Below are 24518 nucleotides of genomic sequence, written 5' to 3'. Positions count from 1 at the left end.
TGTACAAAGGCTAGAGACAGAAGCGTGTGAGCTACAATAGCGCTACGATGAGGTTAAGGGCACAGCGCGAACCATCATGCTAACACAGAGACTAGCCAAGTTGTAGGAGGCCAAGTAGTTGAAGGAACAGATGGATGCGGTGCTGCACAAGGAAGCAGTGCTCAAGGCGAGACTAAAGCCCTGGATGAATGAGGCTTACGCAGTGACATGAAATATCGAAGGCAAGCATGGGAATCTGCAGGCAACGCAACAAAAGCTTCAGACTGACAGCGCGGGAGCAATGACCGAGAAGACAGTGGAATACGCGAAGTAGGCGGTAGCTTAGTGCATGGTCGAGGTTGCGATCATACGGGTCGAGCTAGAAGGACTTCTCGCAATGATCTCCGTGCCTACCGAGTGACTCAAGGGCAAGTCATGATGTTTGTGTTGGGGGCCTATTGTGAACAAGATCCCCCAAGGGCAGTTTTAGGGCTAAAATCCCATGTTTGAGTCAAATTTTGTAATAACCTAGTAAAGACTCCGCATTTTGTGGTCGCAGAGTGCATATGTATCATAAGTCATAAAGGTTTTCCACCCTTAATTTTGTAAAGTAATGTCAGTTGTAAGAGATCTACCCATGGTCTGCAGACCATGGGATTGTATAAAAGGAGCTAAGCTCTAAGTAGTTTTGGAGAGACACAAGATAAGAGAGTGATAGCTCTGAAGTAAGAAGTCTAATTTTTGGGTTGTAGTGTAGGTAGAGGGTCTATAGCTGAGTGCGCAGAGGCATAGAGTAGAAGTTCACAGCTGAGTGCGCGGACCCCTGCAGCTATGTGCACAGGGAGAATAGAGTCTATAATCACTTGGAAGATATCAATAAAGAGAAGTATTCTGTAATTTTTGTGTCTTTGTTACGATTAATGCATCTTATCATTCTATGTATGAATTTCCTTTATAATGCTTATGTGATGTGCGGATGTGTTAATTATGTTGGATAATTGAACTCATATAAGAATATCTGCTTACGTGGTGCCAACTATGAGTATCTAAGAAGATAAGTAAGATACTTAGACTAGTTTAGGAATCTTCCTGATACGTTGTCTTAGCAGCGCGAAAGTGTTAAGATAAAGGGTTAGGGTTGCTCCAAGGTCAGTCGTACCCTTTCACAAAGGTATTGAAGGACAGAATAGAGGGCTCGTCTGGCAAGACCTATAGTGAAGTGACCTATGCAAAGGTAGGAATAAAGGGAATAAACGACATCATGACCATCTCAGGGTGCGAAAACTTGGTTTCAACATCCCCCCATACTGCTTCGGGTGAGACTTTGGTCCGCGCTCCGCGGGCTTATGCCGAAAGGGCCAGTAGTGTAGGGATTTGTTTGGCTAATTAACCCTGAACTTGGGTCAGGCCCCCTCAAACCAACAGCTCACTAAATATCTGTGGAAAATATGGAGTTTGAGAAAAGGGTATAAAACTGACCCTTTTCATTTATACCAACCGAATAACTAACATATATATAAATAAAGCACAAAAAATATTCATAATGAAACTCTTTAGCTGGAAAGGAATTTCCAGATACAAAAATTACCAACTATAATCGAAATAAGTCAATTAGGGTTTAAACTACAAAAACCAGGTCTGCTGAAAACCCAGAACCTAAGATAGTAGGAAAAATGGCTCTATGACCTAAACTCACAGAATATAGACACGGGGGTCTCTTTATACAAAATCCCAAGAAATGTATAAACCCTTATGGAAACAAACTAAGTACATACCAAGAGATACATAGTAGGATGGTTTGATAAACAAACTTTCACTAAGAGCCGAAGCCTTCAGTCCAGAAGAATCAAGAATAAGTTTTCACATACCCAAAGGCCAAAGGAAGAACAAGTCTACAACCCTCGGCAAGATTCTAGGAGGTAAGATTCATTCAACCATTTTCGAGCAGCAAGAAACCTCCGACGAAACCTAGCAAGCCAAGAGAAAAGATTACTTATGCACAACAATAGAAAGGAAAATCAGCTAAATGATATTTCAAACCAAACCTCAAAAACTTGTACCTGGCCAGGGCTGTTGCACAAAGCATCTCTTCTAAAATGATGAAACACAAATGCGACTCGTCGCGAACCTAGAAGCCAAACATATAATCAAGGTAAGATTATAATAGTGCAAGAGGAACAATTTTAATTGTTACAGAGTGGTAGAATCGAACCTATGTGAAATTTGAAGCTTGGGGTCGAAACCGGATTGCTTTGCCCGACGGAAAACATAATACCGAAAATACTTCATAGTCTAGCTGACAATGGAGATAAGAGTTTTCTTGATGCCATCGGATGAGCTCACTATACAGAGGACCATCAATGAGGCGATCTTCCTGAGAAGAAGCCAATAGTTGGAGAGTGTACGGAAGACTCCAGAATCCTGCTCCTGCCAATGTTCGCGAGGTCAAGTTCATTGAATTAGAGCTAAGCCTAACAACTTGGTAATCATCATAAAGATATTTTGTGTACAGATGGGATGCCATTGAATATTTAACGATAAATTAATATCCCATTTCATGATATGTATCCACTTGGCATAAAATACATTAAAACATATATGTCAAGCACACTAAATTCGGGGTTTAATACAATGTAGATATATGTATGTATAACAGTAAATTATTTAAAATTATTTTTATTATGTTAATGTTTAGAGATATGACATGAATATTTGTGGTGTGTAGTTATGAGAATGACAATTTATATTTGTTTATTTTTAGGTTGTATGTTATTGTTGTTATTTTTATAATGTGGTTATCTTTTTTATATGGTTATAATTGATTAATTAAGTAGTTTAAAAATAGGTTTATATAGAATTTTATGGAAGTGATTATGATTATCAATATTTCAATATGAATATTTTTTTCATAATGAAATATTTATGGGAGATTGTAGAAACATGTTATGAAAAGTTGGTTGGTCGTAACACTCTTACAATCAATGATATAATAATTAAGAAAGATGATAAAAAGAAGTATTATCAAGATTCAGTTCATTCAAATACCTCTAGATAAGATCCTAGTTCCAAGAATTGCAAGTGAAAAGACAACTTAGAATGCCTTATCAAGGTAGTGATCGAATAAATATGGTCAAACTACAAACATTTCAAAGAAAATTTGAGAATTTGAATATTCAAGAAGTTGAAAATATGAGTGACTATTGTATGTGAGTAATAGATGTAGGCAATAATATGACTACTCTTGGAGAAAATGTTGATAAGAAGATTAAAAGGTTTTGAGGTCTCTAATGCCAATGTGGAACCGTGATGTCATAATTACTGAAGAAAACAATGATTTATCTACCCTTCAATTTGATTACTTAGTTGGATTTCTTATGTCTCATGAAGAAGAATAAGAGATTCATTTGGATAGAATGGTGAGAAATATTTTTTCTCCAAATTATAAAGCACCAAAAGAAACCAAGGTTAGCTTAAAGCTCAAAAATAGAATTATTCAAGAGGAAATAGATAAACAAGTGGTTCAAGACGTAGAGGTAGAGGCATATTTGATAAGAGAAATATCCAATGTTATCATTATAATAGGTATATCCACTTTGAAAGAGAGTGTAGATTTAAAGAAGGTAAACACAATTAAAGTGTTAATTATGCCCAAGAGGGTGAAGTGACATCTCCAAAAAAAATTACTTTAGTCTTTTTCTTATGATAAAGATAAAAATAGTATTAAAGATGCTTACATCTCCAAACAATTTATTTTTTCTTATGACAAAGATAAAAATAGTATTTAAGATGTTTAATATTTAGAGTTAGGTTGTTCTAATCATATGTGAGGAAATATGGAGTTATTTTCTACAATGGGTTTCAAATCCAAGATCAAACTTGGTGATGACATGGAAGGTATGAAAAGTGTTAAAGACATTTATTAGATTCCACAATTAAAGCATAATTTGTTGAGCATTGGCCAATTGTGTGAGAAGAATTATAAAGAGGTGTTTGAAAATGTACAGTCTATGATAAGAGTTAAGGAAATAAGGAGATTATTATTGTTCCTATGTAAAATAATAGGGAGTTCCTATTGAAAATTGGAGAAAATAATAATAGTATTCCAATGTGGCATATCAAAACAAAATTTAATCATGGCATCTTATATATGAACATTTGAATTTTATAGTTTGAAAAATCTAACATCAAGAGAATTAGTTTGTGGTTTCCCTAGAAGGTTAAAGAACAAAAAGAAATTTGTGAAGGATGTGCTAAAGGAAAAAAATGCAAGAGAGAAATTTGCAAAAGGTAATGCATGGAGATCGCATTATCCACTTTAGTTAGTTCAGACAAACATTTTTGGTCCTCTACATATAAACAATTTTGGTAAGTAATCATATTTCATTATTTTATATTGATGGCTACTCACAAAAGTGTTGGGTTTATTTTTTTAAGACAAAGGATGAGGCATTTGATACATTGAAGAGGTTATAACTCTTGTGGAAGGTGGAATAGGTGCATAATTTTGTGAGTAAGGATTTATAATGGAGGAAAAATTTGTTCAAGAGATTTTTTAGAATTATTGTGATATGAATGTCATCAAAATAGAAATCATAATTTCTTACAACAAAATGGAGTAGATGAAAGGAAAAATATTATAGTGGTTGCAATGGTAAGGAATATGTTACTAACAAAGGGACTAAGCAATTATTTTCAGGGTGGTGTAGGTTTTACAACAATATACATTCTAAATTGAAGTCCCACAAGTGCACTTGACATGATAACTTCATCTTAATCTTGATATCAAAGAAATCTTATTGTTAATAATTTTAGAGTTTTTGATTGTTTAGACTATGTCCATGTATCTCATCAAATGAGACAAAATTTAGATTCAAAGAGTCAATCATGATTTTTTGTTGGATATAGTGAACAATGTATGGATTATAAGTTGTATATCCTCTCACTAATAGCATCGTTGTGTCAGAATATGTGACTTTTGATAAGGGGGAGCTTATGGTCATCAAAAAGGCCATATTGAGATGTCAAAATCTATTTTGAATTGAGATATTATTGATGATATTGATAAAGTGTATACCACTATTATCTCAATTAGAAGTGATACAAATAAATCATGTATCACCTCTTCTAGTTTTTCAATCCAAGTGCAAGCCCATCTTCAAGTTCAAATACTACAAGGGCAGTAAGATGCAATTCAAGTAGATGAATAAAATCCAATAGGTGAGATGGTAAATCTTGCTTTCTTTTCCAAGTCATATCTTGAACTATCATGTTTTGAATATGCACATGTACCAATGAGATTTGGGTGCAATTAGTGCACTAAGAGAGCTATTTTATTCACAAGAATGAGAGTTTCTAGGATTAGTATTTTATTGAAAGTATTGAATAAAAGACTAAGTACAAAATTCAAAGGAGTGTTGAAATCCACAAGGCAAGATTAGTTGCTAAAGGTTTCATGTAAGGGTATGGGATTGATTATGAAGAGACACTTGCATTGGTAGAAAGAAGATATTTTTAGAATGATGATTTCATTAGAGGCTCAAAATGAATGGAACATTCATCACATGGATGAGAAAAGTGTCTTTTTCATTTGGTCCATAGAATAAGAAGTATATACGGAATAAGTGCAAGGGAAGAAACTCAAGTCTACAAGTTGAAGAAGGATTTGTATGGCCTCAAGCAAGGACCAAATGCATGGTATGTTAATATTTACAGATATTTTCAAGAAGATGGCTTGAAAGGAAGTAAGAGTGAACATGCCCTTTCTATAAACAAAAAGGTAATGATGTTCTTATTTCAAGTTTGTATGTTGGTGATTTGTTATATATGGGCAGTAGTTCTAAGCTGAAAGATGGAAACAAAATTGCTATGAAGAATGGATTTGGGATAAAATATTTGGGTCTTATTTATACTTTTTAGGATTGGAGGTTCAACAAAGTGAGGATGAAATTTTTATTTTCCAAAAAAAGTATGCAAAAGATATGTTGAATTGCTTATGGAGTTATGATATGTAGAAATAGTGGTGCACAGAGGTATTGTTGTAAGTTTGATGTTTCTAACCCACACATGACTAGTTACTTATTTGGTATCTCATTTGAAATACATATAAAGGTAGCCAACATAATTTTATCTCAAAGAAGCAAATTATAGTTTCCTTTCATCCATATAAACAAAGTATGTTGTAGTCAACTCAAGAGCTTAACATGTACACAAATGTGAGGACTTAGAAAAGTTCTATAATACATTGCTAATAAAAAAATAGGTTACAATGGTTATTTGTGATAAACTAAGTATCATCAAATTAACTTGGAATCATAGTAATACAAAACATTTTGATTTAAAGTATCATTTCATATACGATTGGGTGCAATAAAAGGGAGTAAAACTAAAATATATAAAGACTTGGAACAACTTGAAGACATTTTCACTGATGAAGTTGCAAAGGTTAAATTTTGAACCCCCTAAGCATAAAGGTGAGTTTGTTGACAATTAATGGATGATATGACTCTCGTATCATGTATGCAACTCATTTTTATTTTTACTTTGGGTGCATGTAATTCATCTTCAACTTTATTTTCTATGATTAAAACTAAAGTGCATAAAGACTCAAAACAACTTGAAGATATTTTCACTAATGAAGTTGCAAAAGTTCAATTTTGAGCCCCTCAGCATAAAGGTGAGTATCTTGAGAAATAATGGATGATATGACTCTCATATCATGCATGCAACTCATTTTTATTTTTACTTTGGATGCATGTAATTCATTTTCAACTCATCAATGTTTATATTATTTTAGACATTCCCATAAGAATAATATATGAATTATTTTCCAAAATAAATTATTATAAATATTTAATCATAAACAATTAATTATTTATTTTATAAGATTTTGAACATCTTTTTATTGAGAAGAAACATCTCTATTATGATGATCAATGTTTATATTATTTTAGACATTCCCATAAGAATAATATATGAATTATTTTCCAAAATAAATTATTATAAATATTTAATCATAAACAATTAATTATTTATTTTATAAGATTTTGAACATCTTTTTATTGAGAAGAAACATCTCTATTATGATGATCAATGGTGAATATTTTATCTTTATATTTATTTAAACCAACTTAAGTAATTTCATTTTGTTATAGTTATCTTAGGATTATTATTATATTTTCTATGCCAATAATTATTTAATCAACTAATTCAAAAATAAACCACTCAGCCATTATGAAACCTTCATTAATAACTCTACATCTAAATACAAAAATCCTTACTCAACAAAAGAATTGATCTTGAACTGAACTCAATGCATTATGTTTGAGAGGAGTTAGCATGGCACCATACCAAATAATAAAGTTCAACTCAATGCATTATGTTTGAGAGGACTTAACATTTGCACCGTACCAAAATAATAAACTCATCGTTCTCTATCGTTAAACAATTCCAAATTTAAATAAAGTCTTTCCAATGATTCAGGCCCCCACTCGACAGTAAGATCTACCCAAAAACACCGACATATGACTCTTAATTTTGTTTATGTCCATCATGAAAATTCTGCGATCCATTGTCAGGATGACAAATTTTGGTACTCTAGAGCATAATATCACATGAAAATATGTGATATAGCTTTAAAAGCATTATAAAAGATGTGAATGTGTACAAAATATCACAGAGTATATATATAGAGTAAGATCTACCCAAAAACACCCACATATGAATCTTAATTTTGTTTGCATCCATCATGAAATTTCTGAGATCCATGTGTCCGTCATGAAAATTTTGAGATCCATGTGTCATCCTCTAGAGCATAATATCACATGAAAATATGTGATATAGCTTTAAAATAATTATAAAATATGTGAATATGTATAAAACATGATGTTTTATATATATATATATATATATATATTTATTTATTTATTTATTTATTTATTTATTTATTTATTTGATTTGGATTTGGATTTGGATTTGTTCATTATATATGAGGATTAAAAAAAACTTTAAAGATCTCATTCAACAAAGCTTTAAACATCTCTGTAACTAGAAACTACTAGAGACAGCATTATTTTTCATAAACACGATCAAAACGTATAAAACATAATATAACTGATTTTATGCCTTTGGCTCGAGTTTGAAGGCCAATTTGGCACTTCCCTGCATCAATATTCCTTCAGACGCAATGGATAAATCAAAATTCTGTTCACACTAATATAAAAATAAATTCAGCCCTATTGATCAATGTCTTTAAATGGCAAGGGAACCGTTTTCACTGCTCTGAACTTGCCCACGTTGTTCAGGTGCTCGTTCTCCAGTCTGCACAGTTTTTTGGGGAAGAGAAACCAACAATAATTCAGAAAATCTTTAAACAGAATTTCAAGACTTCGATAGTTTTTCTCAACAAAACAAATTACTATATAATATCAGTACTAAAGCTTTTGGAGAATTTTATTTCCACCTCTATTACAATATTAATGCGTCTTGACATGCTGGGATAGCCAGATATAACGCCCGCCCTTTTTTTTTCTTCTAGTCATCAAGATTTATATAGGGCTATCGCCCTCATATCAAAGCGCATTAATATTGCAATAGAGGTGGAAATAGAAATCTCTTTCTTTTCATTCTTTGCAAACCTGAAAAAACTCCACATGCCACGGCTGGCGATTTCTGCTATCCCGAAAATTGAGTCCAAGTGTTTGTGATCAAAGGGTTCAAAACGTACGATTTCGTGTACCAATGAATAGATCCAAACTAATCGAAGCAGTGCATTAGCAGCCTGTAAAATTTCAATCCCCACACCAAATTAATAAAACTTCATTTTGTGGCTTAGGGTTACCAAAATAACAATATGAAATGCAATTATTTTACCATCGCCACGAAATATGGCACTTTGCTCTTCAATATGAGTTGGTCTCTGAGCCAAGGGTTCACAGAATTCCGACGAAGTAAACCCCAATCCATTACGACGTCCCAATAAAATTGATAGATAGTGGCAATGGTAGAAGATACAATATACAATATGAAGCACAAGTTCGTTTTATTTGTCCCGTACATAAGCCTTATCAGGACTGCTGTAAGTGAAGAGACATACTTTCCAGCGTTTGCAATCTGTATTCTATCTTTCGGATCATCGCGCCACCTCCTCCCACACTGTCATGAATTGTTAAAAATAATATTGGAAGTAATCTGATTTGATATAATAAGCAATTTGATTTCAAACAGCACCTCCTGCCACATTGGCCACATTGCATTGGAGTGTAAAAATAATATTATAGTAATTTTATTCTATATCTAACTCTATAGATAAACCTTTTCATATTAGAGTTTTGGCCCAGATATTATTTGATTTATCAATTATTTAGGTTGAATTTCATTTTTTTTTTCTTTCTTTTTTCTCTTTTTCTCTCCCTCTTTCTTTCTCTCTCTTTTTTTTTTTTTAATTTGAAATTTTTTTAAATTAAATATTTCAATTTATCTTATTTTTTAATAAATATTTTATTTTATTCAAATTAGCCATTTCAATCAAGTATTAAAATTTATTATTTCTCTATGAGGTTATCTCTATTTCATTGGTACTGATCCAATGCATGGTTCTAAACAACCACACTGAATAGTTCCAAATGTATCGACATAATTTCTCTAATATGATTTTTACCTAAAAATGTCTCATATTCAAGATATAGATCACAAAAACCTAAATTCAAAAATAATAATTTTAAATAACTAATATCATAAATTAATATATAAAATCTTATATATTTATATTAAATATGAATAAAGTTAATATATTTATATTAAATATGAATAAAGTTAATATATTTATATTAAATATGAATAAAGTTAATATATTTATGTTACATATGAATAAGAATAATGTTAATACAATTATTTGTATCTTAATATTAATATAAATATTGATGTGTAATGTTACAATATTTATATTTTTTATATTTGATTAAGGTTAATTATGGTTGATTATAATTTATAATATTGGACGATAATTTATTATGGTTATCTATATTTAACTATGTTTAATGATAATTGATTATATTTGATGTTATGATTATTTGTTAATAGTTTATTATGGTAAATGATGGTTTGCATATTCTTTATTATGTTTAATTATTTTTAATCATGGTTGAGATAGACCATGTGTAAGTATGGTTGACTATGATTATAAATGGATGATTATAATTCACTATCATAGAGAATGACTGATTATGGTTGACTTTGCTAGATCATTTTTTAATTATTTATAATTAATTTTCATTCTATATTGTTGACTTTTGTAGAGCATGTTTGAATATGTTTAATTATACTTGATGAAGGTTGAGCATGCTTAAGCCATCATTGACAAGTTTGTTGACTATTAACTTCCATTGACTAACTTTAACTATAATTGAAGTTGGTAAGTTATGGTTGTAATTGACATGTTTTCTTTTGTGATCCATAATAAATTAAGAAAAGTGACATGTTTCTAACCAAGTGTGGTTCATCACGAGATGAACCACACTTTGGTACTCCAAAAATTTCTCTTATGTGATTTCTACAAAATACTTTTCTTAAATGTTTTATAATGTTTAGATGTAATCTACTATGTTTGACTATAACCAATTTTTATTAACCATAATTAACTCTCTACCAAATTATAATCTAAAAAATTTAGCATAAAAAAATACTTTAACAATATACTTTATTACCAACTATTCTATATCTATTAAAAAATATTAATTTACAAAATAAATTAATTTTTAATATAAAATAAATTTAATATATTTCTGTTATAAAAATAATTAATATATAATAATAAAATTGAATATATATATATATATATATATATATATATATATATATAATTCAATTTTGAATTTATATTTATATAAATTATTAAAATTATAATTTAAAAATTAAATATAATATTAAACCAATAACAATAACAATGTTTAGAAAATAATATTAAACCAATAACAAGGTTTTAAAAAATAAATAATTTCTAAATATAAATATAATATTAAATAAAAACTATCCCTGTCACATTAAAATATTAATTCAAACATTCATGTTAACTCCATATTCAAGAAAGATTAACCAAAAAGAAATATAAACTATTTTGAACATTCATGTTAACTCCATATTCAAGGGAGATTAACCAAATGAAATATAAACTTTGTCAAAATTAGCCGTTAGTCTATTTAACCGTTGGAGACTCTGCTCAGACTATTTAACATGCTAAGCTGGATCTGTTTCTTCAACTTGTGACGATGAACCACACTAGTTGGTTCGAAACGCTCGACAAATGTCTGTCTACATGTGATTTAGGCCAAAGTTATTCTTTCAACTATTATGGATCACAGAAGCCTCAATTCAACTATTGAAATATAAACTATTTTGAAAGATTAACCAAAAAAAATATAAACTATTTTGAAAAAATGTTGCAGTTCGTTTACGCTTCCAAAAATTTGATAACTTTTTGTGATAAAAATTGATGTATTGACATTTATATTGGAGAGTTAATTCTTCAAAGGTTGGTGCAGAAACTAAATAGTTAAAAAAGTTTTAGAGACTAATTAGAATATAAAATTAAGAATTATTAAATTTATATAAATTTGTATTATTGTAAATAATATAGGCATTCAAAGTTGATTTTTTATATATTTCGTTTTAGTCATTGTTGTGTTTAACATGTTATCAAAGCTTTGACCTAAGTGGAGTTTGAGAAAGTGTTGGATTTTCACATTTATCTGAACGTGGACTAACTAACGGTTACACCCCGAATCACTTAAAAATATAATAATAATAATTTGGAAATTTGCTAATACTTTAAATTTTGATGTAATAGAAAAATTAACCTGATATAAGAGCAAAGTTAACTCATGCAGAAAAGACAAAGCAGAGTTCAAACTCCTGATCGTGAAATGCCTTGGGGAATTCTTTCACCAGTTAACCTGTGAAACATTATAAAATCTAGACATTCGTGCATTTAACCTGCAAATGGACTATTGTAGGATATTATGTTACTAAATAACTAGAATCGAGCATTGAAAATCGAGAAAATGCGTCTATACCAGTAATTCTCTGTGGTTGAGGTTTTATTTCAAATATTTCTATAAAAAGCCAGTTCATTTATTAAGTCAGTCACGTTTGGGGGGACTCGCGCCACTATACAGATCACCACCTATGTTTGCGTAAGTAGAGGTGTCAGTGGGCAGCAACTTCCTTGCAAGTCACTTATCAAGCCTGCGACAGGGCATATGTGCAGGGTTCTACATTGTCTACATCTTTTTCTTCTGTTGTTTGAGATCTTTTTGTCCTTATCGGTGAAGTTTGAATTAATTATTCAAGGGTGAAGTTACAATAAAACTTGAGATATTTAAATGGGACCCTTTGATACAGTATTAGAGTTATTGAATACATAATATGCGGTAGAAAAGAAGGCTATAATGGCCGTACCTGCAACAATCTCCACCAATATGGTAGTACTGCGATAAAGAGTTTGAAATATTGGATGACATGGCTCTTGGAACATACGTCTGAGCTACCACTGTAGTAGTGGCTTACGTAATAACACGAAATGTTCGCAACATTTCGCAACACAGTGATCTGCAGCAATCACAGTGATATACAATAGATGGGATTCCTTGAAGTAAAATAAGTAATTCATGCGTAGGTTTTCCTAGTACAAATGAAAAAATATTATGAAAAGCGTTACACACCTGGCTAGTTAATTGGTCAGCGAGGAAAAAATCAGCGAACTTAACCTGTTAATATAATTTGTATCAGCGAAAACATCAAGCATCATAAAAAAACCATTTCATGGTTTTGTTCATGGTTTTATTTGGGTTTTGATTACGTTTCCACCATGTTAAGAGGATTTGGAGATTTCTTAATCCACTGAAAACTTCAGACAAAATCGAATACCATTTTGTTTTGTGATATTCTATGAGAAATGCCTTAAAACAATGCCTCTTAAAACAATGCCTCTATAAATAGTTTCAGATCAGATTTAGATCTATACCAATATACTTTTTAAAAACAAAGATATTTATCTATATGAAAGAAAGGATATTATCGAGATGTATATTACTTTTTGAAAATTGGAAAAATGAGATTTTAGGGATATTACCTTATAAAATGGGGAACAAATAATATGCCAAAAGCATCGAAGGAAATAATGTCTGGTTTCTTTGTAACAAATATTGAAAGGAGAGATTACAAATAACAAAAATGTCTGCAATTCAAAAATAAATTAATAAACAGTAGGAAAGAGTCTAGATAGTTATATATACAAAGAATATATATAAATGATAAATGCTTTTATGCTGAGGGAAATTAAAAGAATAACAATCCTGAATACTTACTATCAGACTGGTAACTGGAATTATTTCCACTTCTCTCGCAAAGAATGAAAATTTTGATATGACCAAAACAAGGTGGAAAAGTATACAAGTCATAAAAATTGCAGTGAGAGCAGTACTGATAAGCATAACTTCGAGACTTCTTAATTCTGTACCAACTGCAAATTCAAATATAAACGAATAGTTGATTCTTGTCCTCTTCCAAAGGTACAAATCGAGACCCCATATATAAAGATGGAAAATTATCATGGCAAATATGCTACACACATCATACACACATCAAACACCAGATCAAATTAAAAATATATTAAAAAAATAAATGATAGAAATTAAATTAAAAGATTAAAATAATAGATAAACATAAAATATATATAATCTCTATTAACACCGTAATACCTGAAAGTTAAATATACACTTATTGCAAATTTTGGACTTCCTAAGTACTCTGCAATTTGAGAGTGAGTTAGAAGCACAAGAACAAGCGATAAAAGCAAACTCCATGACCAGCCAGTGAAAATTCCTGCCAAGAAGAATGTGTTAGAACATTGTATATATAAACCATTGATAATTGTATAAAGAGAGGAGGTTTACTTTACTCTCTCAGAAAAGAAACTGTGACATTTTCCTACAATTCATTAATTAAATTGACAAATTAAAGTCCTAGTGATTAACTAAAAAAATTATATATTAGTGTGATGTAATGCAGGTGGTAGAACGTTTTTGTCAAAGAGAATGCACTGAGTAGCCTAATTAACATCAAAAGTTTTTTGATCTCTACATATTCTTTTTCATTTTTTTATTTATTTTTAATATTTATGCTTGTTAGGGCATATTTACATTTTTAAATATGGAAGGATTCAAATGAAGGCATGCTTACATTCTTAAGTATGGGAGAAACACCTGATTCAAATTAGGTCATACCTACATCCCTAAGTATGAGAAAAACAACTAATTTAAATTTGTTGTTTATTTCTAGCTTCTTTAAGGTTCTTTTGGGTATCCCATTTTCTTGAGTAGATCTAGTGCTCATCTAATTTCAAGGTGGCTTATCACATAATTATTATTTTTGTAAAAAAAAAAATATATATTTTTTAATATATTTTTAAGATTCTTTTAGGTTTCTCATAGTTCTAGTAGATCCACTGCCCACCTCTTTTTCTTTTCCATTATATATTTGTCACTTTTGTGATTGAGCTATTTAAAAAATATTGTTCAAGTTTGCACTTGCAAAAATTGATGAGCATATTATTGTGGGGATGTGTTTAAAAAAAGGAAAAGGAAAACAAGAAAGAGAAAGTAATTATGGTTAGTAATAGATATTGATGATCACGTTATTAATGGAATGTGTTAATTAAAAAGAGAGAGAGAGAGAGAGAGAGAGTAATTATGGTTTACATGGCTTAAAGTAGTAAATAGATTCACACAATTGTAGTCTCTAATTTTAATTAGTATTGACTTGCTCAACTCCTCCTCTTATTTCTCACCACCACATATTTCCATTCATAAAAGTTATGATTTTTGGGTTATTGTTTTGAAAGGATTTGAATAATCTTTAAATCAAGCAACTTAAAAGGCTATTACACTTCATCAAAGGGATCAACTTATAGTGAAGGATGATACAATGACAACATTCTTCCTAAAATTGCATGAGCAACTAAGTCTAAGGAAGTTTGGGATATTTTGAGGGTGGTATAAAGTGAAAGTGGTAAAAACACCTATTGGCAACAAATCGAGTTAAAAAGCATTGCAAGTTATGAATTTATTGTTGTAACAAAATAATTTTGACATTGTAGAAATAATAGGAGATGATTTGGAAGACCCTGTGGAAGCATAAGAAGATATAGAAGACATGGAAAGCACAATTTTACTAAATGCTACAAAGAAATTCATTGAACTTTGTATATATGGAGTATGAGCATGGTGAAGAAAGTTAATCCCACTATGTAAAGACTCATTGGATGATGAAATTGAAGTTGAAAATGAAATTACCCTCATAGTATTAGGAAAATGTGAGAATAACCTACTAGTAAACGTTGAATTTGATTGTTACTCTAACTAAGCATTTGTTGAGAAGTAGCTTGTAAAGCCCAATCATGATGAAGGTGAAAGTAGGCATGAAAAATTGTCATATTTTTTGTAGAAAAATGAAGAGAACCATCAACATTGTTAGAATATTTTGCCACATTAAAAGTGCATATGAAAGAAAATAATATTACTTAATTATCTTATAGAGGTTAATAGAAAATTTAAATCAACAGTGCATGAGGTAAAAGCATGTGCATAAGAGAAACAAGATGAAGGTGAAAGAAACAATCAAGTTGAGGATATATTGGAGAAGAATAATACGGTAAAGCTAAATTTGAAGAAGCACAAAAAGTATGTAGAACAAGTTTGGAGGGAAAAAATGGGGGAAAAAGTACAATAGAGTTGATAACAAGTTACATGCTGAAGTAAAACAAGATTTTGAATTGATCTCAAATATTGTGAGTCATTAGTGGTGTAATTAAGGAGCGTGTTAGAATATGTTAATTACTATCAATTTCAGTTTTTATGTAGTTTGCATGTAAAATCTAAATTTAAAAAAGAGATTAGAATGAGTATAAAAACTAAAATTGTATAGTGTAACTATTATTAATATACTAAGATATCTCATAATAATTCGTGTTTATTTATTTTTCTATTTTCAAACAATTCAATCAATCTGAATTAATGAACACAACTACATCTTTTTACTATTGTATAAATTATTTAGGTTAAATTATTTATGTTAACTATTGCGTCACTTAGTATCTTCCTACATTTTCCATTAATATTTCACACATGATACAAAACCAAGAGATTTCTCTCATCCCCATTCAATATCATTCATCAACGCAGATCAACATCCTACTTGTTGCGTTTAAACTTCACTAGTCCTACTCTCTTAGCATTCTTGGAGTCCTTTGTCTATGACTACTCTTATCTCCAATAGTAATCACAATCTGTTTTTCTTTGCAACCATTACTTGGGATAATTTTTGTTGTCGCATCACTTAGAGACACTACCCTCATGATTTCAGAAATCCACACTGGTTGCGTGCACACTCCATAAAGCTCTGTCATTTCTTCTATTTCTTATTTACTAATTAGTTTCCTTCCCATTTTATGGATTTCATTTAATAGGGAGTCCAATGAGCACCCATGTGATCTCTTTGTACATAGGACGTTACCCTATCACTATTTTTAGTTCATCGGATATCATTCACACATTTGTAGAGGTTCCATGGTTATGAACCAAGTTCTTATTCGCGGGCTTGTCTTGCTAGCAGGAGAAGTGTTTTGTTCAAAGTATAAAGCTTTGTCATTTCTTCCATTTCTTATTTACCAATTAGTTTCCTTCCCATTTTATGGATTTCATTTAATAGGGAGCCCAACGAGCACCCATGTGATCTCTCTGTACATAGGACGTTACCCTATCACTATTTTTAGTTCATTGGATATAATTCACACATTCCTAGAGGTTCCATGGTTATGAACCAAGTTCTTATTCGCAGGCTTGTCTCGCTAGCAGGAGAAGTGTTTTGTTCAAAGTATTAAGTGAAATAATGACTTCCACAGTAGGAGGAGCTTGCATTCCCTAGTTACCTATGTGCGAGGAAGTGAAGGCTCTCATTCATTCTTTATATATGATTAACCAACACAAAGGTATCAATGTAAGGTAACAATTATGGCCATGACTTTAAGGGGCACCTTCACTACATCTTCTCAATCAAACTTATTCATTTTTTTAAGGTAAATATGGTTGCTAAATTCCAGAAGACTGGACATATCGAATTGTAAAGTTAATGTATATTTCAAACTTTTCCTTGACATAAATTCCACTTAGATGCCATTATCCTTACATGATGTTAACTTGATACAACCTAGATTGTTAGTTGTAATTGTAGTAATATTTGGGATGTTGTTGTTTTTTCTTTCTATTTTGGTATTTAGGTAAGAAGTAAAGGGTGAGTATTTTAGTTTTTTTTTTATAAAGTAAAGTGTGTAACAATATATTAAGGCTTTTAACACATTTTGTATTCAATTTGAAATTAAGAATTCTTAAAAGTTATTGATTCATAAATTAATTTAGTTTACTTTATACTTTTGCTAAGAAGTATTTTGGTTGAGAGTGACTTTATTTAACTTCCACATTAACCCTAATGTTATTAACCTTAGTATTTACTCATCAACACAATAAATATTTTGGCCAGCCTCATATTTTACAAAGTTCCCCTCATCTCACACTTAGCTATAGTGCCACTACCATAAAATACATACCCATTCTACTACAACTTTCCAATAGAGCTATATAAATATATTTCAATGACTACATTACCCATCCCTCAGGTACAACTATCTCTTAATTGTCATTCTCCTCCCTTCATTTTCAAATCCCTATATATCACCCCTCATCAATGTACCTATGAACAAACCACCATTAGAGCTTGGCACATAGATACACCTTTTACCTATATATGACACATTGACTTGCCAACTTCTTTCCTCCAACATTTATGTGCCCAAGGATATTTTTGTGTTGTGTCTCAACTCTTCTTCCTTCTTCCAAATCCATCTCTATACTCCTACATATACACACAAAGCAAGGATTTAACAATAATGCTCACACCACACCCATGTTGCACATCCCTTTAGCTTTCTTACTAACACCTAGGAAAACTTTAGAAAAAATAGGTACCATTACACAACCACATTATGAGAATTATCACATCTTTTAGTAGTTATTACCACTTAGTAGCGAACCATAATAGCACAAGATTTTATAGAAACAATATGTATTGCAAGTTGCATAGTAAAAAATGATGAAGTTCACCCCCATATACCTTTGGTCACAATCTAGCATGGCCCAATATTTGAATTCTTCTCAGCTCTAAAGTGTTTTATCAACTTAGCATCTCCACTACTATTATTTTTCAAAATTTTGGAGCATTAGCACTTTTCCTTGTTTATGTAAAATCATCATACATTGGAATACATATTCATCTTCAATAGTCTTACACATTATGCATCGCGGTTTCTTTCTTTTGCACATTCAAGAGGAAAGCCAAGATTCTTTCAAAATAAACCAAGAGTAAATGATGTAGTTTCCTAGAGCATTTTCCTCAAGGATAGTACAATCCTACCCGTCCCAACTTAGATAGAGTGCACCAATTGATTTTCATATAGATTATTTTGTATGTGCATGTTGTTTGGCCATGTGAGTTATTTAGTTGCATTACAGCTACTTGTATGAGTTGTTTAATATTTTCTCTATAAATCATTGGTATGTGTGTATCTTGAGTGCAGTGCACTTTGTATCCTTATTAGAAAGTCATTTAACCATAATAATAAAATCATTTTGCCATAAACATATTATATACTAAAACATATAAATTACTCTTTTAATAACTCAACATAATATTATATACTTATTTAAGAGAACCACAAAATCACTTAAATTACCCTTTTCAAAAACTAAAAAATAACAATTATTTCATTCATTCACCTAAATTAAACATAATTAAAATAAACATTGGAATTACATCCAATTAACATATATTTTTTAATTTATATTTAATAATTCAAATTATTTTAATAAATAGTAATAAATATTCCTATATTTGGCCATAGTAAATTGAGATTTGACGTAAATATATGTACCTAAGTTAAACGTCGTCATCTTGGAATCTAGTTGGGAAGAAGGCCTTAGACGGACCAACGCTTCTCTTCTGTTGTTTTTGCTGAAGTGCTTGGTGAACAGATCCTCTACTTTCTCCGCTAAGCTCATAACCTTTGGCAACAATATTTCAAACCAAACGAAGTAAATTGTGAACAGAACTAAAATAGAGAAAATTAGGTGTTCTGAATTCAAAGTTCCCGTTAACAAAATCACTGAAAAAAATATCTTCAAAACACCTTGCCAGAGCTAGTAAAAAAAGAAGCTTCAATGACTCTCAAGTACGTATCGATCACATTCTTTCCAGTAACCTGTGCAAAACCATTCAATCATTAATAATAAAACTTTATACTGAAGGTACTGTCCATAGCTAATGCGACGATGTTTTGGATTAGACACCACCTTATCAAACTTCTTCAGTATTTTTGCAAACGCCAACGTGTTAAGCGAGCTGAATTAAGGAAAAAAAATCGATCAATAAGATGCTTTTGGTTGAAATGAAAATGCTTTGGTTTTTATTCTAATCTAATGAAATTAATTTTTACCCAATATACAGGTCACCCAAATTTTCCCGTTCTTGGGTAGCATATAAATTGCAATAACTATACTTATTTAGATTAGTGCAGTATTTTATTAAGTAGTTGTGGTCTAATTTTATGTATGACAATAATCACTTGGAGAAAGTGTATTCTTACAAGTACCTAGGAATCGATATTCATCACAAGCTCAACTGGAACTATATGGATGTGAGGTTTGGGGTTGCAGCATCTCTAGAGAATCCTGGAGAAAGATTGAGCAAATCCAAAAGCGTTTTATAACATATAACCTGAAAATTAAAAACAATACACCATATCCTATTCTCCTTATAGAAGTAGGTCTTTCCCCTATCGAGAGTCTAGCTATGACTAGGCTTCTGGTGTACAAGCACAAACTCAATAACATAGTAGATCATAGACTTCCTAAGCTAGCTTTAAATTCTAGCCAAAACCACCTAAGGCTCAAGCAAGGGTGGTATAAAAACACAAGGGCCTAGTTAAACCATTGGGAGATCAACAAGAATGATGCATTGCAAAACATTAATAACATTAAAAATATTGTTACTTCTAAGTTCAAAGAAAAAATGTGGTCTGAAAAAGACTTAACAGCTAAAATAAAATTAAGTTATTATAAGAAAGTCATCAACCCCACCCTAGAAGATCAAAAGTATCTCTTTGTTTTAACTAGCTCAAAGAAGAAAATTAATATAGTGAAGATTAGAACGAACTCTCATGAGCTACATAGTGAAATAGGTTGTTGGCAGTTCCTAAAACACCATAGATGGAAAGGATTTTCCATCTCTGTGAGAATAGGAACATCGAGGATGAAAACCACTTCCTCTTAGAGTGCCCCGCATACAACCACATTAGATCTCAGTGTCATAATCTCTGTCGCAATACTGACCTTCCTAGCTTTTTACAATGTCAAAATTATAGTGAGCTCGGGAGGCTTCTCTCCAAGCTTTTTGAGCATAGGAATAAAATCTTAAATCAAACTAAATAACTTGTTTCTTTAGGTCCGATAGACCAAATTTTGGTCTCAGTAGACGTTAACCACCATCATCATCATATTGAAACATTATATAATTTAATACAAAATATAAAAGCTATTTCAATATTTATAAACTATATAATTTAGAAAGTCATAGTATTAATTTAAAATTAACATAAAATTAACATTAAATATACTAGGTTGAAATAATAATAATAATAATATGAATTAAAATATAATAAAAAATTATTTTATATTATTTTTAAGGTTTATTTTTATATGTTAAGTAGCATACTAAGTTGAGGATGGTTTTTTTTAGCAAAGTTACTTAAGATCAAATCTCACCAGGTTGATTGTGACAGTGTTAGAGAAGAAGACACCCTAAAAAAATCCATTCAACTTAGGGCTCGCCTAACCTAGGTAGAGTGTGCTCCTTGGATGAATTAAATGCCCTGGGTAACTCTTTCTTAATCTACAAATCAAGCAAGCCTAAAAGAATACTCCAATTAACCAAAAAAAAGTATTATCTAAAAAAATAAAAGGTCATTTTCTCTATATCCTTGATTTTATTCCAAACATAACTTTTGAATATCAAAATCACGGACTAAAATGCACTCACTCTATAGTCCCTTATGTAGAGGAAGCTAAGGTGCATTCATTCTATAATCCCTTACATATGTAGAGAACAATTGGGAAACAATTTCATCAAACATTTTAGATTTTATAGATTTTATTCTTATCACACTTAGGATAAACGTTTCCCACGCCACTTTGCTGCATGATGATTTATGGTTTATTATTGATTAATTATTATTTTTTATTTAATATTATAATTTTAGGTTGGATCTTGGCGTTAGTTGTTTTTTATAATTTTTTTTATATATTATGTGAAGTGGCTAATCAACATAGATAGGTGGGGTTTTGTGCGTGGATTTTATTTTTTTCTAATTGGTTTGGTTTGTTGTGGTGTGTTGTTATATACAAAAGGTTCTAATTTATTTAAAAGTTAGCATCCTTACTTTTATGTTCATTCTTGTTGGAATGATGGATAGTGATAATTTGATGGAGTGAGTGTGATGACAGTTAAAAAATAAAAGTTAGCATCTTTACTTTTATGTTCATTCTTGTTGGAATGATGGATAGTGATAATTTGATGGAGTGAGTGTGATGACAGGTAAAAAATATTTGCAGGAGTGTTTGTTAGGAATCTAAAATAGAGAATAGGTATTATTAAAATAACTAAAATTTATAGAAGAGAATTACATTAATGCTAACAAAAAATCAATATTTTAGAGTACACTCCCAAGAAGAATACAAAGGACTCTAAAGATGTATTCATAATAAAAAGTTTACATGGCCAGAAATGACAAATTGAGGAATTGCCACTTAATAGTCAACTTTTTGTTGGTATCCTAAGAATCAATTCCATCACTCATTAAATGATTGAGGCAAGGATTTATATGGGATATGTAAAGATCAAGAAATTTTGAGCCAAGAAGATGTGGAAATGCTAAATGTATATCATAATTACATCACTAATCTTTTGAAACATGAAAAAGCATGCAACCAACATGATTTTATGATTTTATTTAATAATGAATGATATTTTTTAAAATTTGATTAATTTTAAAAATATTTATCCAAATATATATTTATAATAATTAACAAAATTATTTTGTAATTATAAGTTTTAAATTTTAAATATATATCATAATTACATCACTAATCTTTTGAAACATGAAAAAGCATGCAACCAACATGATTTTATGATTTTATTTAATAATGAATGATATTTTTTAAAATTTGATTAATTTTAAAAATATTTATCCAAATATATATTTATAATAATTAACAAAATTATTTTGTAATTATAAGTTTTAAATTTTAAATATATATTAAAAAAATCGATTAACAATACTCTCCTAAATATATTATCATATATATCATTACTATTGCAGCATATTTTTTATACAAAAGTTTGTTTTTTATTAAAAAACTATAATAAATTTATATATAAAATAATTTATATAATGAATCATATTTAATTTTTATAAATAAAATTGTATACTTCTTCACTTTTTAATTAACATTAATTTGTTGCTCTACTGGAATATGGGATTGTGTATATATTGTAAGGGCTTGTGTGCCATAATATTTGTGGGATTGTGTATATATTGTAAGGGCTTGTGTGCCATAATATTTGTGGGATTGTGGGATTGTGTATATATTGTAAGGGCTTGTGTGCCATAATATTTTAAAGAAGGGTGAGTTGAAAGAAACCTGTAATTCTGGAGGAGAGTGAGACCCTTGTAATGTTCAACAAAGGCCGAGCGTAACATCTTTTCTGCACGACCAGCCTTGATTTTATTTCTTCTCATACAAAATGGTGTGTTTTCCATGCTATTCATCACGTGGGCATTGCTTTTGATTCTGCTCATGCAAAATGTTATGTTTTCCATGTTATTCATCGTGTACTTATTGTCTCCTATGTTTTCCATGTTATTCATCGTGTACTTATTGTCTCCATTGTCTCCAGATTCTGCAAAAACAAATCAAAAAAATTCTTATTAAATCATTGTCTCCAGATTCCCGGAAAAAAATATTTTCATCATTAACAGTGTTGTATGTATTGCATGTAATATAAAATGATGAATCACACTTGTTAGTTCCAGAAAGATTGGTCAAAAAAATTTCTCATATAATTTCTACTTTAATTTATTAGGAATCACAAAAACTTGAATATAAAAAATGCTATAAAAAATTTATTAATTTATTATGAATCACAAAAAACTTCGAATACAAAAAAATACTATAGACTCTTAAAAATTATCAAAATGGCCACCAAACAAATCTTTATCAGATAAGCAGTTAACACTATATTTTTTCAGTTTCTTCATATTCCATACATACCTATGTCTACTTCCTTCTCGAAATCACCTTCGTCATCTATTTCACACGCTGCGAGTTCCCCTCGAATCCCGACTAGAGTCTCAAGTTGTACTTCCAGCTGTTCACTTTGGAGGATGAATTCCCTTGCTTTGATTTTGTAGAAGTTGTTGACCATGTTAAGCTGAGAATCCAGCAACGAGAAAAATCTGTCCTCGTCCTCTAACCATGGAAGCGGGCCACACAGCTCTGTTGCATACAACTCCTCGGCCTCCTGACCGAGAAGATCATCAGGCTGCACTCTATGATGTACCACCTGTCAATAAGTTGCTGCGCAAATTAGGTCTTTACCCAATATACTATTTCACACTATTTATACACAGCACGATCCCAAATTTTGCATGAGGCTAACGTTGTTTCATAGAGTGTTTGCAATTGGTTTATTTCTGGGACACTTAGAGATTCCTATCATAAAACTATTGCAAAAGTTTTCTTAAAATATCAGGAAAGTTAATGATGAGGAAAATTCAAAAAACGCCATTCACCGTATTACGAAAAATATCATTTACTGTGTGAAACAAAATCGACTGAAATCGATCTGCAGTTTTTTATGCCATACCAGTGAATTTTCGTCTCGAGAACGCTTAGTATATATATTGAAAATGGGCCTATACTGTCCTCCATGAGCAGCGTTGCTTGCTTGCTGTTCTCTCACAATCTGCTGTCGAATCTGTCTGACGAGTCTCTTTAGCTGCTTATAGTTCACGTACGCGTTTCTCCACTCAGGGACCAGTTGCTCTTCCAACTGCTTCTGAAACTTCACCATTTTCACAGATGCGAAATGTGATTGTATTCCTATTCCAACTTTCTCTGCAACAACACCGAATGACCATAAAAATCCATCTTTCTCTGCAACAACACTAAATTATTATAAAATCAATGAGTGCTATGCATTGGCAATAGGGAAGTATCGTGGGTAGTTATTAATAATCATCAAACATCAAACTACATGATTCCTCACGGTGCCAATTGGAATTTGACATGAGTATGTGTACTTGGGGAATTCGCTTTGAGGTA

At 30.8% G+C, this 24518-nt stretch overlaps 1 protein-coding gene across 1 annotated transcript; it reads right to left on the bottom strand.

Moving 5' to 3' along the window:
* Positions 1 to 8210: 8210 nt before the first annotated feature.
* On the bottom strand, positions 8211 to 24267 carry LOC149240725 (phosphate transporter PHO1-like). Its single transcript, XM_089370296.1, has 14 exons — positions 24061 to 24267; positions 23466 to 23757; positions 22836 to 23094; positions 19431 to 19479; positions 19268 to 19339; positions 19013 to 19142; positions 13731 to 13854; positions 13338 to 13593; positions 13103 to 13207; positions 12693 to 12737; positions 12430 to 12579; positions 8848 to 9129; positions 8613 to 8755; positions 8211 to 8295 (listed from the first exon to the last, which is right to left on the bottom strand). Exons 1-14 carry the CDS (start codon positions 24265 to 24267, stop codon positions 8211 to 8213), a joined length of 2199 nt encoding a protein of 732 aa, XP_089226422.1.
* Between the last annotated feature and the right edge of the window lie 251 nt (positions 24268 to 24518).

Source organism: Pinus tabuliformis, chromosome 8 (genome assembly GCF_031772625.1).
Source record: "Pinus tabuliformis cultivar Carrire ecotype Pingquan chromosome 8, CPIR1, whole genome shotgun sequence".
Lineage (NCBI taxonomy): Eukaryota > Viridiplantae > Streptophyta > Pinopsida > Pinales > Pinaceae > Pinus > Pinus tabuliformis.
Note: the sequence above shows the minus strand (reverse complement) of the source record. Positions and strands in the feature narration are given on the sequence as shown.